This window comes from Pseudochaenichthys georgianus, chromosome 3 (genome assembly GCF_902827115.2).
Source record: "Pseudochaenichthys georgianus chromosome 3, fPseGeo1.2, whole genome shotgun sequence".
Classification (NCBI taxonomy): Eukaryota; Metazoa; Chordata; class Actinopteri; order Perciformes; family Channichthyidae; genus Pseudochaenichthys; species Pseudochaenichthys georgianus.
In genome coordinates, this window is record NC_047505.1 from 44,891,566 (window position 1) to 44,909,790 (window position 18,225).

Consider the following 18,225-nt stretch of genomic DNA (forward strand, 5'->3'; position numbering starts at 1 on the left):
ACCGGTAATGCGGATGTAGCTACATCCCTTTTTCTGTTCGGCGAGTAGTAGCACCGCTCTACTCTTCCCGTTCAGCAGGTAGCCGGTGAAGGCTGTGTTCCCGCTCCCGGTTACACTGCATCTGGCGTTCGACTCTAACTTAACCAGTGAAGGCAGTTCTCGCCCCCACTCCTGGTAGACGCCAAACGGCCTCGTTTTTCCGTTAAGCAGGTAGCCGGTGAAGGCTGTGTTCCCGCACCCGCTCCCGGTTACACTGCATCTGGCGTTCGACTCTAACTTAACCAGTGAAGGCAGTTCTCGCCCCCACTCCTGGTAGACGCCAAACGGCCTCGTTTTTCCGTTAAGCAGGTAGCCGGTGAAGGCTGTGTTCCCGCACCCGCTCCCGGTTACACTGCATCTGGCATTCGTCTCTAACTCAACCAGTGAAGGCAGTTCTCGCCCCCGCTCCTGGTAGACGCCAAACCGCCTTGTTTTTTCTGTTAAGCAGGTAGCTGGTGAAGGCTGTGTTCCTGCACCCGCTCCCGGTTACGCTGCATCTGGCATTCGTCTCTATCTCGACCAGTGAAGGCAGTGTTCTCGCCCCCGCTCCTGGTAGACGCGGAACTGCCTTGTTTCTCCGTTAAGCAGGTAGCCGGTGAAGGCTGTGTTCCCGCACCCTCTCCCGGTTACACTGCATCTGGCATTCGTCTCTAACTCAACCAGTGAAGGCAGTTCTCGCCCCCGCTCCTGGTAGACGCCAAACTGCCTTGTTTTTCTGTTAAGCAGGTAGCTGGTGAAGGCTGTGTTCCCGCACCCGCTCCCGGTTACACTGCATCTGGCATTCGTCTCTAACTCAACCAGTGAAGGCAGTGTTCTCGCCCCCGCTCCTGGTAGACGCCAAATTGCCTTGTTTTTCTGTTAAGCAGGTAGCTGGTGAAGGCTGTGTTCCCGCACCCGCTCCCGGTTACGCTGCATCTGGCATTCGTCTCTAACTCAACCAGTGAAGGCAGTGTTCTCGCCCCCGCTCCTGGTAGACGCTAAACTGCCTTGTTTATTCTGTTAAGCAGGTAGCTGGTGAAGGCTGCGTTCCCGCACCCGCTCCCGGTTACGCTGCATCTGGCATTCGTCTTAATTTAACCAGTGAAGGCAGTGTTCTCGCCCCCGCTCCTGGTAGACGCTAAACTGCCTGGTTCCGTTAAGCAGGTAGCTGGTGAAGGCTGTGTTCCCGCACCCGCTCCCGGTTACGCTGCATCTGGCACTCGCCTCTAGCTCAGCCAGTGAAGGCAGTGTTTTCGCCCCCGCTCTTGGTAAACTGCCTTATTTACGAATCCAGCTAGGTGAAGGCAGTGATCCCGCTCCCGCTCCCTCTGCCGTAACGTGGGTGTAATTACATCCCTCTTTCTGTTCGGCGAGTAGCAGCAACGCTCTACTCTTTCCATTAAGCAGGTAGCTGGTGAAGGCGTGTTCCCGCACCCGCTCCCGGCTACGCTGCATCTGGCTACCTACAGAATGGTTCATTCATGTAGCGCCTGTAGGGTTTCTCTTGAGCCCGAGGACGGCCACGACCGCTGCCCCTCCTGCCTTCTGGCGGTCAGTGGGGACGAAATTCGAGCATCTGAGGGAGGTTCTCACGGTAAACGCCTGCATGAGCTGTAGCTGCCTGCCTCGGGTGCTCAGAGTGGCTCGAATCACTGAGGTGGAATGTCTGGCAGCAGCCAACAGACACCTCTCCTTGTCACGTACTCCTCCAGATCAATTCGGCCGTTCCCGGCGACTTGAGGGAGCGATGGCTTTGTGTGCTCCCCCCAATAGAAGGACTAGAAATAGGCTGTCCTCTAAAGTGGATCGGCTAGCTGCCGATAGGCGCATGATGAAGTCGCCTCTTGGCCCTTCAGCCTGGGCCCGGTGTAGGGGCTGCTAACCCCCCCCCCCTCCTTCGGTGGGCGCCCCTCCTTCGGTTGGCGCCCCTCCTTCGGCTGACGCACCTCCTCCGGTTGACGGAGAGTCCTCCGTCGTGTACCAGTCGAGCCAGGGGAGCTGTTTAGATCAGCTGCCCTCGGAGGCACTGGAGTGTGCCGCCCAAGCTAGTCAGACCAGGCAGCAGCACTCGGGTCCTCGCAGACCTGTGCCCACTCCCAGCAGGCCCAGGGGCCGCTCTAGCAGCCGCACTCAGCCGCTGGATTACAGGGGTGGTCTGCAGAGGTCTTAGCGGCCCACTCAACTGCCTCCCAATGACTTTCGTGCCCCATGTCGCCCGCCTTCCAGGCGGCCTCGTGCCCCAGAGCCTGACCGGAACCCCCCCAAGAGGCTCCAGGGTCCGGGGGGCTGGGCTCTGAAATCCCGGGGGTGGTCGGCGGCTGCTTTCCCAGCAGCAGCTCAGTTTCTGGGCAGTCTGTACTTCCGTCCCTTGGGTGGTTTTCACCTTAACCCAGGGGTACGGACCGCAGCTCCGGCCCCTAGCCTTCGGCTGGGTCTAATTGACAGTCGTCAGCGATCCGGCAGGGGCCCTACCTCTGGGCCAAGAGTTGTCCGTCCTTTTGTCCAAGGACGCAATCAACCCAGTAAGACCCTCTGCTTAGCCAGGGGGTTCTACTCAGCATACTTTCTCGTGAGCAAGAAAGTCGGCGGATTTCGCCCGATCTTGGACCTCAGAGGAATCAACAGATTCCTGAAGGTGCTGCCATTCTATATGCTGACTACTGCATACGCACAGGTGGAGTGGTTCCCAACCGAGGGATGCCTACTTCCACGTGGGCCGGGCAAGAGGGTGCCTTATATTCAGTTCCTCCGGCTCTTGGGCAGACTGGCAGCTGCCTCGGCCGCTGGGCCCTTAGGCCCGCTGTCGTTGTGCCCCATGCAGATGTGGCTGAACAGCCTTCACTTGGACGCCAAGTGGCACAGGCACAGTGAAGTCAGGGTGTCGCAGCATTGCTCCACTCTCCGTCACGCTGGAGGGGCAGGGCCTATCTCTGGTAGGCGTGCCCATGGGCGCCATCCCATCCCGCCAGGAGACCATCACCATAGGTGCATGTCTCTCAGGGTGGGGTGCAGTGCGGCAGGGCAGGACTGTTCAGGGTCAGTGGTCTGCCCAGCAGAGTGCGCGCCGGGTCAACGTGCTAGAGCTTCGGGCCGTGCAGCTTGCACTCACGCACTTTCTACCCCAACTGGGGGGCAAGAATGTGCGTGTTCCTTGGGGACAGCATGTACATTGTTGCTTAGACAACAGTCCCTTCTAGATAGTGGACGTTCTCACTCCACTCTGAATTTATGTGGCTGCGATTCTGCCCGACATGTTCGGGTCGACGGCGCCACGGCGGGGTGCCACAGGTCGGTGTCCCTCTTTATGAGAGGGGCTTTACGGCAGCGTCCCCCTTGCACCCCGAGGGCTCCGGCTTGGGACCTGCCCTTGCTGCCGGATGCCCTATCACCTCCTCCCTTCGAGCCCCTGGCCCAGGTGGGGCTTAGGTGGCTGCCCACAAAGGCAGCATTTCTGCTTGCCATAGCCTCAGGGAAGTGAGTCGGGGAGTTGCATGTCCTCTCCATAAACAATACATGCCCGAGGTGGGACTCTCATGCGTTGCCCTTTGGGCAAATGTGGCATTCCCGCCCGGGGTCCTTCCACAAACTCACTTCAATCAGCCTGCCCAGCTGGCACGCTTTGACATTCAGGAGTACGGCACATCGAAGTTGCTGTGCCCGGGGGGTGCCCAAAGGGCGTATATCAAGGCTACTGCCTGTATACGGCAGGAGGAGCAACTCTTGAGTTTGCCCTGGCGGCACTAAAGGAGGTTAGGCCCTCTAACCAGTGGCTTCCCCACTGGGTTGTCGATACCATCTCACAGGCTTACGGGGCCAGTGGCCGCCCCCTGCCACCAGGCTGAGATGCCACTCTACAAGGAGCATCTCAACATATTGGGCTGCCCTGAGAGGGGTGCCCCTGGAGACCATCTGCGCCGCGGCGTCGTGGGCGTCTTCTGGCACATTCTCCAGTTGTCATCAGGTCAATGTCGCCACTCCCCATTCTTTGGGCGTGGTCCTTTTGCCGAGCTTGTGAGCAAGGGCTTGGATTCTTCATGACATTGTTGGTATAGGTCATCCAGTGCTAAAGCACCGCCTCTGGCGGTCAGTAGGGACGAAATAGAACGATAGTTACGGCTGTAACTACGGTTCTATGAGTCCCGGATGACCGCCAGAGTTCCCTGTCACTCAGAATTCTTGTGTGCTCGCGAGAAGATTCGGGGAACAGATCCTCTGACAATACCGGCTGATATAGCCGGTGTCACGTGGGTCACAGGTGACTTTGTTGTTATTGGTACTCGAGCTGCGCATGCGCGCGATGGACATATCCAGTGCTAAAGCACCGCCTCTGGCGGTCATCCGGGACTCATAGAACCGTAGTTACAGCCGTAACTATCGTTCTCTTTTTAGCAGGCTAGATCTCCATGGTAATATATGCTAAGCAGCTAACCTGGTCGGGACCAGGTTAGGTTGCAGGCTAAGAGATAAGCCTATGAAAGCTCCGCCTATCGACCAATGAAATCTCTGTAAAATGGCGTCACCATTTGTAGATGACACCGTGGAGCTTGGAGCTCGGATTGTGAGAGGCGCTCTCAGACGGGAGAGGATTTTTAGGGAAAGACTAAACCCTTTGGCTTTCCCTGAAGAGTATTTGTATGAAAGATACAGGTTCTCATCAGAAGGGCTGACTTATCTGTGTCAGCTCCTCGAGCCATATATTGCTAATGCCACACATCGGAGTTGTGCTCTTACAGTACCGCCGACTTTATGTATCGCGTTGCGCTACTTTGCAACCGGCAGTTTTTTGTATGCCGTGGGGGATGCAGAGAATCTCAGCAAAAATGCAGTCTGCCGTGCTATACATAAGGTCGCACATGCTCTGACAGGGCTCGTAGAGTCCTTTGTTGTGTTTCCTGGCATATGTCCCACGCAGACGATCAAAGAGAGATTTTACAGCATGGCAGGTATATGATTATATCTTTACAGTGAATGTTGTTCCTATGACGTACACCGTTGTATAATAAATGCAGCCTACTATTTCATAGGGTTTCCCAGGGTGCTTGGCTGTATCGACTGCACACACGTACCGATCTCTGCGTCCCTGGGAGAAAATGAAGGCGACTATGTCAATCGCAAATCCATCCACAGCCTCAACATTCAGGTACATCTTGCACATTCACTAGACCACACATTGAAGTCTGGGTGATTAAAGGAACTCACATTTAAATATTCACACAGTACATGTTTCACACTTGGACTATCTTTATCTACAACATGGGCTCATTGCAAATGAACACTGATGCTACACTGACTATGATGCTCTTTTTGTGGAAGTAGGCTTTTTAACCCCAAATGCTTTTGCAGGCCACATGTGACCACAGGGGTATAATCACCAGCCTTGTGGCAAAGTGGCCTGGGTCAGTTCATGACTCGAGGATCTTCGCAGAGTCTTCACTGTGTCACAAACTCGAGCAGGGTATGGCAACTGTACATTCTTATTGTTTTGTGCTTCTTAGACTGCCTTTTGTGTATACTTATGGAAATGTTCCTTTATCTTCAGGGCTCTTCAGTGGAGTGCTGCTCGGGGACAGGGGTTATGCCTGCCAGCCATTCCTTATGACCCCGTATCCTGACCCTGGTGAAGGGCCACAAACCAGTTTCAATGTGGCCCATGCCAAAACCAGGGTCCAGATCGAAATGACATTTGGCATACTGAAGGCCAGATTCACCTGCCTGCGGGGGCTCAGAGTGGCCCCTGAAAGAGCATGCCGCATCATTACGGCCTGTGTTGTGCTGCACAACATTGCCACAATGAGGAAGGAGAGGGCCCCTCCTGCAGACCCCCAACCTCCTGATGTGGTAGACCCCATCACCCTGGACTACCCTACTGGCAGGGCTGTCAGAGATGCCATCGCATTGACATTTGCACAATAAAAAAAATATAACACACAGAGAGAGAGGCCTTGGGTGATTTATGTTAGAGTTTTTATTTTCTCATCCATTCCTGAAGGAAAAAGAGAAAAAAACGTATTTTCTGGTTAACTTTTTCTGTAAAAAAGGAATTTCTGTTTTAGGTATCCTAACACATAAAGGTCACCTTATGCACCTTTCATTTGACTTGAAAATAAATGATCGAATGTTACACAATTACCTGTCTTTCTCGGTCCAATTTCTGCACCTCCAACTTCGTTTTTTTAATTAGCAGGGCATTCAGTTCGATAGTTTGCACAAGAGTCCTTTTATAAAGCGCCCTCACAGAGTCTACTTCAGCCTGAAACACATATATGTTGCTTTAACATTCAAGCATGGCTCACAGCAAGAAAGCTGACCATTTTATAACGTGCCTATACTTTTACATTTAGTTTAATTAATTACCTGTCGTGTGGAGGCCCTAGATGTGGAGGCTCTGGAGGTCCCAGGCTGCGGGGGAGGAAGAGTTCCTTCTTCCTACAAATTGAGCAAAGCAAATATATTTTCAATAGAGAGTAGTTATTTGTCCCATGTCCCACCACCATGTGCAAGTAATCAGAAAGAATCAATGAAAGCAACGTGTCCACCCCCTCTCTATCTGTGTTAGGGCAAATTGAAAACTTCATATCATTGGTAATAAAATACTAAAGTGTACCGGCAGAGCGCTCTCCGAGTAAACAGACACCGTCTCATCGTCATCATTCAGGCCCTCCTGAAAAAAATAAGACATGTAAATGGTCGATGTTAGCCATATTCAGTGACCATATAGGGCGACATACCAAAGGTTACGTTACCTCTGTATGAGGTAGTTGCTCATTTTGGGGGTGGGGCAGCAACACCACGTTCTCCCCATCATCTGCAGAACAATAAAATAGGCCAACATGTTACTTACTCCCACAAAAATAGATATATAACATTGTGTTTTATAGCATCCCAGCTATTTATAGATCCCTGACTCTTACCCATAAAACGGTGGTGGGAGCTGCTGGCACCAGGGTCTGTACAGACCCCCCCTTCCACTCCTACCATCAAGGGCCGACCCACATTGCTGCTGAGGGCCAGCTCCTCGGCAGGGGTGAACTCATTTGGAGGAGGGCCCCCTCCTGTCTTCCTCTGCTCTGTTTTTTTCTTGTTGGCTGCAAGAAGTGTGAAAAAATGTGACCGCTTTCCTTTACAGTTATGAAACACACACTAATTGAAGCAATACAAAACGTGTAGTTCTATTTTTAATATCTCAAAAGAGGGAAACTTACCAGATTGAATGATGTTCTTATATTTGACTTTGACCTGTTCCCATGTTCTTTTCGACCCGCCGGGGTTACATCTGAAAAACGAAAACAAAATGTCATGTAGCCTACAGCTTGAATTTAAAAAAGTTCTAGAAATTAAAAGGATGACAACAATATTAGTCTTAAAGTCCACTTGTGACCCTCGGTCGATGATATTATAATGAAAAAAAGGCTGCCACTCAATGATCAATTTGGTATTTTAATGACTATGTATCCAAGAAACTAGATTAATTAATTAATGTGGAAGGGCCGGATTTATTTTTGTACATGATTGTGCATCCATTACACTTTTTAAAGCTGTGCAGCTCTGCACGCTGTTGCATATATATATATAGGCCTATATAGATATATATGCGCCTACGTATTTTACTTACGCATTCACGGAGTCTGCAATATCCTGCCAACTTTGTTTACGCCGTTTGGCAGCCACAAGTGTGCTACTTTTAGCCTGAATTATAGGTTTTAAATCCTGGTAGCGGCTCATAATGATGGTCTGTTCCTCCGCAGTGAAGTACATAGCTCGAGCTTTCTCCATGTTTGTGATTGGTCGAATGCTCCAGATACCACCCCTTTTATGTGAACGCGCACCTAACTAGATAGGACACGGCTGGCTTGAGCGATCCACTTGATAACCAGCGTCGTAGGACCGTTTAGCGAGAGCGCGTATGTTTTGGATTAGTCCAACCGGCTAACTCCAACATATCCAGGTTAGGTTGAACCAGCTTCGCAGCATAGGCCCCAGCTCTGCTAAACTCAGCTTTTCCTGGCCACCTGCTGACCTCACTGCTTAAAACCTCCCATGTTCAACCTCCATGACCGGCAGTAGTCCTCATTCAGAGTCTTTCTCCTTGGTAGACCCAGGGTGTTCTTCCAGTCAGTATGCACCTTTCATCCCTGCTTGCCAGGACATGTTTTCCAACTGTAAGGCAACAACTCTAAACATTTAAGATACAAAGGATGTAACTGCTTAGTCATCATTTTGAAGACATAACTAAATGATACACGTGGTGGATTACTTACAACCAAAATTCCCAATACTTGATAAGTATGACTTACATTTTGTTGTTTTTTTAACATCAATACTGTTTAGTAGTGTGATGAAATTCTTGGAGCAAAGAACCGGAGCACAAGAAGTACACTGGAGAACTTCTAACTCTCAGACATGTGGAGATTTAGACCTGAAGACATTTACCAAGACACCATAGCAGCACAAGTGATGTCCCCCAAACTGCTACACGATTACCAAAAAGCCGCGGAATATGGAAGCAAACATTCCATCAGTAAGACATCACTAGTTATGTTTCTTGTAGACAATCAGACTTCACTGGAAATCAAAACATGCTATTGCATGCTCTGCGAAGTATTAAATCCCCATTGTAAATGAATCGATGCTTACCTGTTAGATCTGTGAAGGTTTTCAGTCATTACTTTTATAAAAGAAATATCATTCGATTTCAAATGGACTTGTATGTGAATCGTACTCTGTTTACATGAGGCCTACTCATGGAGCATACTGCTTGCGCCGCGACAATGGTCGCGTTTTCGCTGACTCATTCCCATCAGCCCATCGTAGCTCGCCGTGATCGTATAGTGGTTAGTACTCTGCGTTGTGGCCGCAGCAACCCCGGTTCGAATCCTGGTCACGGCATTGCGGTAACAATGTCACGGCAGATGGGTTGTCTTTTAAACAGATTCAAATACATTAGGAGAAACTCACTTCAGATCAAAAACAATGCAAATATGAAACACAAATGTGCCAAAACAACACATGCAAATGAAAAAATATGTCACCCTCTTGAAGAAAGATGCAGCGTTTACTAAAAGCGTTACTTAGACAAAACGCTGCAAATAAAAAACGCTTGCAAAGAAAAAAATGCTTCGAAGAAAAAAATGCTGCAAGAAACTCAAAACACAACACAATCAGAAACACTAAAAAGTGATCCACACAGTGTTTCGGCACATTTTTGTTTTTATGTTAAGCATAGATCCTGCTGTACCTATAGCGATTATTCCACGTCTACCACCTTATCTTTATCTTGTTGTATAACAGAATAAAAGTCTTAAATGCAATTAAAGGGCGATTATCACTGAAAAAGCCTTGTATTGTTGACTAGATGAATACATTGAGATTTAGATTGATATGTGATCATTCTTACAATAACAATATATAATTTAATAATAACAAAGTAACTTGTGTTACTGGAATGAACTTGAGCAAATGTGAGTCAGAGTAGAGGTCATATACTGGTCTAATTATCATTTGAACAAACATTAGGATGACTCCATTTATGTTCATCAGCCCTGCTAAACTCAGCTTTTCCTGGCCACCTGCTGACCTCACTGCTTAAAACCTCCCATGTTCAACCTCCATGACCGGCAGTAGTCCTCATTCAGAGTCTTTCTCCTTGGTAGACCCAGGGTGTTCTTCCAGTCAGTATCCACCTTTCATCCCTGCTAGCCAGGACATGTTTTCCAACTGTAAGGCAACAACTCTAAACATTTAAGATACAAAGGATGTAACTGCTTAGTCATCATTTTGAAGACATAACTAAATGATACACGTGGTGGATTACTTACAACCAAAATTCCCAATACTTGATAAGTATGACTTACATTTTGTTGTTTTTTTAACATCAATACTGTTTTGTGATGAAATTCCTGGAGCATAGAACCGGAGCACAAGAAGTACACTGGAGAACTTCTAACTCTCAGACATGTGGAGATTTAGACCTGAAGACATTTACCAAGACACCATAGCAGCACAAGTGATGTCCCCCAAACTGCTACACGATTACCAAAAAGCCGCGGAATATGGAAGCAAACATTCCATCAGTAAGACATCACTAGTTATGTTTCTTGTAGACAATCAGACTTCACTGGAAATCAAAACATGCTATTGCATGCTCTGCGAAGTATTAAATCCCCATTGTAAATGAATCGATGCTTTCTACCTGGTAGATCTGTGAAGGTTTTCATAGTGATTACTTTTATAAAAGAAATATCATTCAATTTCAAATGGACTTGTATGTGAATCGTACTCTGTTTACATGAAGCCTACTCATGGAGCATACTGCTTGCGCCGCGACAATGGTCGCGTTTTCGCCGCCTCGTTCCCATCAGCCGATCGTAGCTCGCCGTGATCGTATAATAATAATAATAATAATAATTTAAATTTATATAGCGCCTTTCACGAAACCCAAGGACGCTTTACAGTGAGAAGTAACAAAACAAAAGGTAATAATAGACATACAGAGCAATAGCAGGAAATAAGTGACTATAATTTAGTTGAGGCCGAAGGCCTGAGTGAACAGATGGTGTTTGAGGTGTTTTTTAAAGGTGTCCAGAGTGTCTGCATTCCTGATTGCAGAGGGCAGAGAATTCCAGAGGGTGGGGGCTGCGACACTGAAGGCTCTGTTGCCAAATGTTTTTAGCTTGGAGCGCTGGATGGAGAGCAGCCCTTTGTCAGAGGACCGCAGGTGACGAGAGGGGGTGTAGGGCTGAAGGAGGTCAGAGATGTATGGAGGGGCTAGGGAGTGGAGAGATTTGTAGGTTAGCAGGAGGAGTTTGTACTGGATGCGTGACTTGACCGGGAGCCAGTGAAGGTGGATGAGGGTGGGGGTGATGTGTTGCCAGGGTTTAGTGTGGGTGAGGAGCCTGGCTGCAGAGTTCTGGACGTACTGGAGCCTGTCCAGGGCTTTGCTGGTGACCCCGAACAGAACTCCATTGCAGTAGTCCAGACGAGAGGAGATGAAGGTATGAATTAATGTTTCTGCAACGGGGTCGGGGAGAGAGGGCCGGAGTCTGGAGATGTTTCGTAGGTGGAAGAAAGCAGTTTTGACGGTAGACCTGATGTGGGAGTTGAAGGTGAGGCTAGAGTCCAGAGTGACGCCCAGGCTGCGAACCTCAGGGGAAGGGTGGATGGAGCCGCCATCGATGGTGAGGAGCAGATCTCCAACCTTCTGGAGTAGTGTTTTTGGGGCCACGACCATGAGCTCTGTTTTGTTATTGTTAAGTTTAAGTAGATTTTTTGACATCCAGGCTTGGATGTCGCTGAGGCAGTTGACAAGTGACAGTGGGGTAGCTGGGATGATGGATTGGTACTGATGTAGAGTTGGGTGTCGTCGGCGTAGGAGTGAAAGTTGAGACCATGTCGGCGGATGATTTCACCGAGGGGGAGCATGTAGATGTTGAATAGAAGGGGGCCGAGCACTGAACCTTGCGGCACACCCTGGTTCACAGGGGCTGGGGGAGAGCTGGATTTTCCGATGGTCACAAACTGTTGCCTGTTGGAGAGGTAGGAATGGAACCAGGAGAGGGCTGTACCAGAGAGGCCAAGGTAGACGGATAGGTGGTTGAGTAGGATAGTGTGGGAGACTGTGTCGAATGCGGCGGAGATGTCCAGGAGGATGAGGATGCTGACGAGGCCTGAATCGGCGGCTATGAGGAGGTCATTGGTTATTTTAATAAGGGCCGTCTCTGTGCTGTGGTTGGATCTGAAGCCTGATTGGAAGGGTTCATCGAGCTCATGGTCGGACATATGATGGTGGAGCTGGGCAGCAACTGTTCTTTCCATGATCTTGCTAAGAAAAGGAAGGTTGGAGATCGGCCGGAAGTTGCTGGGGTCCTCGGGGTCCAGACCAGGTTTTTTGATGATGGGGGTGACAGCTGCTATCTTGAGGACGGCAGGAACCTTGCCTGATTCCAGGGAGGAGTTGATGATTTTAACAATGGTGGGGCAGAGAATGGGTAGGCAAGTTTTGATCAGAGCAGAGGGCATGGGGTCGAGGGAGCAGGTTGTAGCCTTAGCTTTTGAGACAAGTTTGGTAACCTGTGTGGCATCCACTGGTGCAAAGGAGGAGAGACAACATTGAGGCAGGTGTTGAGTTGAACGAACAGTGACTGGAGGTGGTGTGGCATGTGGATGGGATGGGGCAGAGGCCTGGAGTTCCTGGTGGATGGAGTTGACTTTGTCCTCAAAGAAGTCAAGGAACCTGGTGCAAAGCTCGGGGGCGTCTGCTGGGTTGGGAGGGTCAATTGGGCGGAGTAGGCGGTTTATGGTGGAGAAGAGCATACGGGGGTGGTGTTGCTGGTCACCGATGAGTGAGGAGTAGTATTGTGCCTTAGCTTTTGAGAGGGCGTCCTTGTAGGATTTTACATGTTCTCTATACGCCTCCAGATGGACGGTGAGGCCAGATTTTTTGTGGAGCCGCTCCAGTTGGCGGCCAGAGGCTTTCATGGCACGGAGACTGGTGGTGAACCAGGGGGCTGAGTGGGTGAAGGAGACAGTGCGAGTAATGAGGGGGGCAAGTGAGTCGAGACTCAGGGAAAGAGCAGTGTTGTACTGGGCTACCAGTCCGTCAACCGAGGTGTCAGGGGGATCGGAGGCCAGGTGGCTAGCTATGAGGCTGGTTATGGCTGGTGCGCTCACTGATTTTAGGCTCCTGTAGGTGATTGTCCGCAGTACAAGCTGTCTGGGGAGGGCGATAGGCACAGTGAACAGGATGGCATGATGGTCGGAGACAGCCAGGTTGAGGCACTGCAGGTGGGATGCAGTTGTGCCAGAGGTACATACCAAATCCAGGGTGTGGCCTTTGGCATGGGTGGGATCATGGACATGCTGTTCAAAATTGAAGCAGTCCAGAAGTGCCAGGAAGTCAGAGGCAAATGTGCAACTGGGTGAGTCCACATGAATGTTAAAGTCTCCAAGAAGGAGCGTAGATTGGGACATGGAGCAGATTGAGGTGAGTAGCTCAGATAGTTCAGACAGGAAGATGGCAGAGGCTGAGGCTTTGGGGGGGCGATATATAAGAACAGCCTGGAGCTGTGCAGATCCAGATAGAGTGAAGGCAAGACATTCAAGTGAGGTGGTGTTGGGTACAGGAAGCTCTTTGATCGAGATGTCTGCCCTGTATATTACAGCCAGCCCACTGCCCCGACCAGTGGAGCGGGGCTTTTGAAGGTAGACATAGCCAGAAGGTGTGGCTTGGTTGAGTAATAGGAAGTCCTGTCCAGTTTGCCATGTTTCGGTTAAGCAGAGGAAATGAAGTTTATGATCAGTTATAATGTCATTGATCAGAGGTGCTTTTTTGTTCAGTGATCGAACATTCTGCAGCATGAATGTTGCATTGTTGTTTGTAGTTGTTGAGGCACAGGGGATGAATGGGCTGATGACGTCGATACAGCTGAGAGGTCTCAGATTACAGCTATGCACGTAGGGTGTGCTCTGATGACGTCGGCGAAGTGCGACGGACCGCCTGTCTGTCTGTGTGGTGGGGATGTCATGGTCAGAGTTGACAAACTTGCGACGTGCAGCCCTATGCACATAGCGGGGACGGCGAAGGAGTCCAAATGATCGAATTGTGGTGAGGCAGTTAGGAGTGTTGTGGCAGACAAGATTCCACATTTGCAGAGCGGAATATTTCCAGAGAGCCATGTCAGCAGGCACAGCGGCACAGAGGAGCAGCGGCTAGCTACGAGCTGCTAAGCAGGGGCTAGGCGGCAGCTATATTGAGAAGCCGGCAGTGGCTAGCAATGAAATGCTAACAAGAAACTGGGTAGCAGCTGAGTTGAGGGGACAGACTGGGGATGTGGAGAGGGAAATGAAGCTCCTGAGATCCCAGGTTGAAGAGGATGGCTGGTAGCTAGCTACGCAGTAGCTAGCGGCTGAACGGCGGCTAGCAGTGACAGCCGATCGTCAGCTAGCAGTGACAGCTGATCGTTGGAGAATGTGTAAGTGTAATAGGTACACAGTCGATAGATCCAGACAGTTATGATAGCTTTTAGCAGACTATTTGCAGTATAGTGGTTAGTACTCTGCGTTGTGGCCGCAGCAACCCCGGTTCGAATCTGGGTCACGGCATTGCGGTAACAATGTCACGGCAGATGGGTTGTCTTTTAAACAGATTCAAATACATTAGGAGAAACTCACTTCAGATAAAAAACAATGCAAATATGAAACACAAATGTGCCAAAACAACACATGCAAATGAAAAAATATGTCACCCACTTGAAGAAAGATGCAGCGTTTACTAAAAGCGTTGCTTAGACAAAACGCTGCAAATACAAAACGCCTGCAAAGAAAAAAATGCTTCGAAGAAAAAAATGCTAGAAGAAACTCAAAACACAACACAAACAGAAACACTAAAAAGTGATCCACACAGTGTTTCGGCACATTTTTGTTTTTATGTTAAGCATAGATCCTGCTGTACCTATAGCTATTATTCCACGTCTACCACCTTATCTTTATCTTGTTGTATAACAGAATAAAAGTCTTAAATTGAGATTTAGATTGATATGTGATCATTCTTACAATACTAATATATCATTTAATAATAACAAAGTAACTTGTGTTACTGGAATGAACTTGAGCAAATGTGAGTCAGAGTAGAGGTCATATTCTGGTCTAATTATCATTTGAATAAACATTAGGCTGACTCCATTTATGTTCATCAGCCCTGCTAAACTCAGCTTTTCCTGGCCACCTGCTGACCTCACTGCTTAAAACCTCCCATGTTCAACCTCCATGACCGGCAGTAGTCCTCATTCAGAGTCTTTCTCCTTGGTAGACCCAGGGTGTTCTTCCAGTCAGTATCCACCTTTCATCCCTGCTTGCCAGGACATGTTTTCCAACTGTAAGGCAACAACTCTAAACATTTAAGATACAAAAGATGTAACTGGGCCTAATCATCATTTTGAAGACGTAACTAAATGATACACGTGGTGGATTACTTACAACCAAAATTCCCAATACTTGATAAGTATGACTTACATTTTGTTGTTTTTTTAACATCAATACTGTTTAGTAGTGTGATGATATTCTTGGAGCAAAGAACCGGAGCACAAGAAGTACACTGGAGAACTTCTAACTCTCAGACATGTGGAGATTTAGACCTGGAGACATTTACCAAGACACCATAGCAGCACAAGTGATGTCCCCCAAACTGCTACACGATTACCAAAAAGCCGCGGAATATGGAAGCAAACATTCCATCAGTAAGACATCACTAGTTATGTTTCTTGAAGACAATCAGACTTCACTGGAAATCAAAACATGCTATTGCATGCTCTGCGAAGTATTAAATCCCCATTGTAAATGAATCGATGCTTTCTACCTGGTAGATCTGTGAAGGTTTTCAGTCATTACTTTTATAAAAGAAATATCATTCGATTTCAAATGGACTTGTATGTGAATCGTACTCTGTTTACATGAGGCCTACTCATGGAGCATACTGCTTGTGCCGCGACAATGGTCGCGTTTTCGCCCCCTCATTCCCATCAGCCCATCGTAGCTCGCCGTGATCGTATAGTGGTTAGTACTCTGCGTTGTGGCCGCAGCAACCCCGGTTCGAATCCGGGTCACGGCATTGCGGTAACAATGTCACGGCAGATGGGTTGTCTTTTAAAGAGATTCAAATGCATTAGGAGAAACTCACTACAGATAAAAAACAATGAAAATATAAAACACAAATGTGCCAAAACAACACATGCAAATGAAAAAATATGTCACCCACTTGAAGAAAGATGCAGCGTTTACTAAAGGCGTTGCTTAGACAAAACGCTGCAAATACAAAACGCTTGCAAAGAAAAAAATGCTTCGAAGAAATAAATGCTGCAAGAAACTCAAAAAACAACACAATCAGAAACACTAAAAAGTGATCCACACAGTGTTTCGGGACATTTTTGTTTTTATGTTAAGCATAGATCCTGCTGTACCTATAGCTATTATTCCACGTCTACCACCTTATCTTTATCTTGTTGTATAACAGAATAAAAGTCTTAAATGCAATTAAAGGGTGATTATCACTGAACAAGCCTTGTATTGTTGACTAGATGAATACATTGAGATTTAGATTGATATGTGATCATTCTTACAATACCAATATATAATTTAATAATAACAAAGTAACTTGTGTTACTGGAATGAACTTGAGCAAATGTGAGTCAGAGTAGAGGTCATATACTGGTCTAATTATCATTTGAACAAACATTAGGCTGACTCCATTTATGTCCATCAGCCCTGCTAAACTCAGCTTTTCCTGGCCACCTGCTGACCTCACTACTTAAAACCTCCCATGTTCAACCTCCATGACCGGCAGTAGTCCTCATTCAGAGTCTTTCTCCTTGGTAGACCCAGGGTGTTCTTCCAGTCAGTATCCACCTTTCATCCCAGCTAGAAAGGACATGTTTTCCAACCGTAAGGCAACAATTCTAAACATTTAAGATACAAAGGATGTAACTGGGCTTAATCATCATTTTGAAGACATAACTAAATGATACACGTGGTGGATTACTTACAACCAAAATTCCCAATACTTGATAAGTATGACTTACATTTTGTTGTTTTTTTAACATCAATACTGTTTAGTAGTGTGATGAAATTCTTGGAGCAAAGAACCGGAGCACAAGAAGTACACTGGAGAACTTCTAACTCTCAGACATGTGGAGATTTAGACCTGAAGACATTTACCAAGACACCATAGCAGCACAAGTGATGTCCCCCAAACTGCTACACGATTACCAAAAAGCCGCGGAATATGGAAGCAAACATTCCATCAGTAAGACATCACTAGTTATGTTTCTTGTAGACAATCAGACTTCACTGGAAATCAAAACATGCTATTGCATGCTCTGCGAAGTATTAAATCCCCATTGTAAATGAATCGATGCTTTCTACCTGGTAGATCTGTGAAGGTTTTCATAGTCATTACTTTTATAAAAGAAATATCATTCGATTTCAAATGGACTTGTATGTGAATCGTACTCTGTTTACATGAGGCCTACTCATGGGCCCTTTCTCATTTCTCTAACTCCCCTCCTCGACTCCTATCCTCGATACTTAGTCCCGCCCACAGGAGATGTGAGCGGAGGAGCCGAGGAGGGGAACCGAGGAGAGAGGAGGGGAAGCAGCAGGCGGTTAGAGAAATGAGAACTCCTCTCCTCTGAGCGGTCATTTTAAAGAGACGTCCATTAATGATGACAAGAGGCACAGCAGCCCTCTGTCTGATGGACAGATGTGTTCATGACCACTTCTATATTTACTTTGATTCATTCACAGTGCGGTATAATGAGACAATAACAGGCTACAGATGCGGACACACACACACATATATATTTATATAAATATATACAATTTCAGAATCAAACAGAGCACTCTCATAATAACGTAACACTATCGGAGACTGGATATACCCCCCCCCCCCTCTCTCTGGTCGCTACAATGAGGAAAATAAATTACGGGCCAAAAGTTTTATTTACAAGTATTAAAAGTAAGCAGAGGACACCAAACCAACTGAGACCTGTCTGTCCACTGCATCCACGCACTGTACAACACACACACCTACACACTGTACCACACACACCTACACACTGTACCACGCACACACCACACACATGCACATACAGTTCCTAAAACAGGCTACAGCCGTTGTGTATTTAATTATGTGAAGCACTAAATGGTTTTAGAATTTCTTTAAATATCGACTCTTTGTAGATAGGCCTATCTACTAAACTAAAGCAAATAAAAAGAGTAGGCCTGTTATACTGAGTGATATATATTATACACACTGCTCTGCTTTCTGCACGTACCTCACAGCTGTTCTCACTGTAAACATCGCGTCGCGATGAAAGCAGTTAATAAAATAATATCCAAGGGATGCATGCAGAGCTGTCATTGGCTGAGATAAGTCCGGCCGTGCGTCACATCTCTGTTCCCGGAAATGCATCCACGAAGGAGCCGTGGAGGACCGTGGAGGACCCATCAGTGTATCCTCGGTTATAGCTCCTCCAGAGAGCCTCCTCGACGCTCGATCCTCGGTCCTCGAAGTGCATTTAGAGAAATGAGATGTCCTTCAACATGGCGCGCTGAAATTCATTTCCGGGTCACTACCAGAGGACAGAGGGGTCGCGGAGGGGGATTTGATGAAATGAGAAAGGGCCATGGAGCATACTGCTTGCGCCGCGACAATGGTCG

The 18,225-nt window shown here is 47.8% G+C and overlaps 2 protein-coding genes and 1 non-coding gene across 3 annotated transcripts; 2 read left to right on the forward strand and 1 right to left on the reverse strand.

Annotated features, from left to right (window-relative positions):
* The first annotated feature begins 4,528 nt into the window (after positions 1-4,528).
* On the forward strand, positions 4,529-5,990 carry LOC117467434 (putative nuclease HARBI1). The gene is made up of 4 exons (XM_034111058.2): positions 4,529-4,961; positions 5,043-5,158; positions 5,362-5,473; positions 5,558-5,990. The coding sequence occupies exons 1-4, from the start codon at positions 4,529-4,531 to the stop codon at positions 5,929-5,931; spliced, it is 1,035 nt and encodes a 344-aa protein (XP_033966949.1). The 3' UTR covers positions 5,932-5,990.
* On the reverse strand, positions 5,966-18,115 carry LOC139433440 (uncharacterized). The gene is made up of 8 exons (XM_071202462.1): positions 17,841-18,115; positions 7,221-7,291; positions 6,930-7,103; positions 6,762-6,823; positions 6,623-6,679; positions 6,373-6,444; positions 6,149-6,268; positions 5,966-6,001 (listed from the first exon to the last, which is right to left on the reverse strand). Exons 1-8 carry the CDS (start codon positions 18,011-18,013, stop codon positions 5,984-5,986), a joined length of 747 nt encoding a protein of 248 aa, XP_071058563.1. The 5' UTR covers positions 18,014-18,115; the 3' UTR covers positions 5,966-5,983.
* trnah-gug (transfer RNA histidin (anticodon GUG)) lies at positions 15,548-15,619 on the forward strand. Its single transcript has one exon. It is a non-coding gene; the product is annotated as a tRNA-His (tRNA).
* Positions 18,116-18,225: the final 110 nt, after the last annotated feature.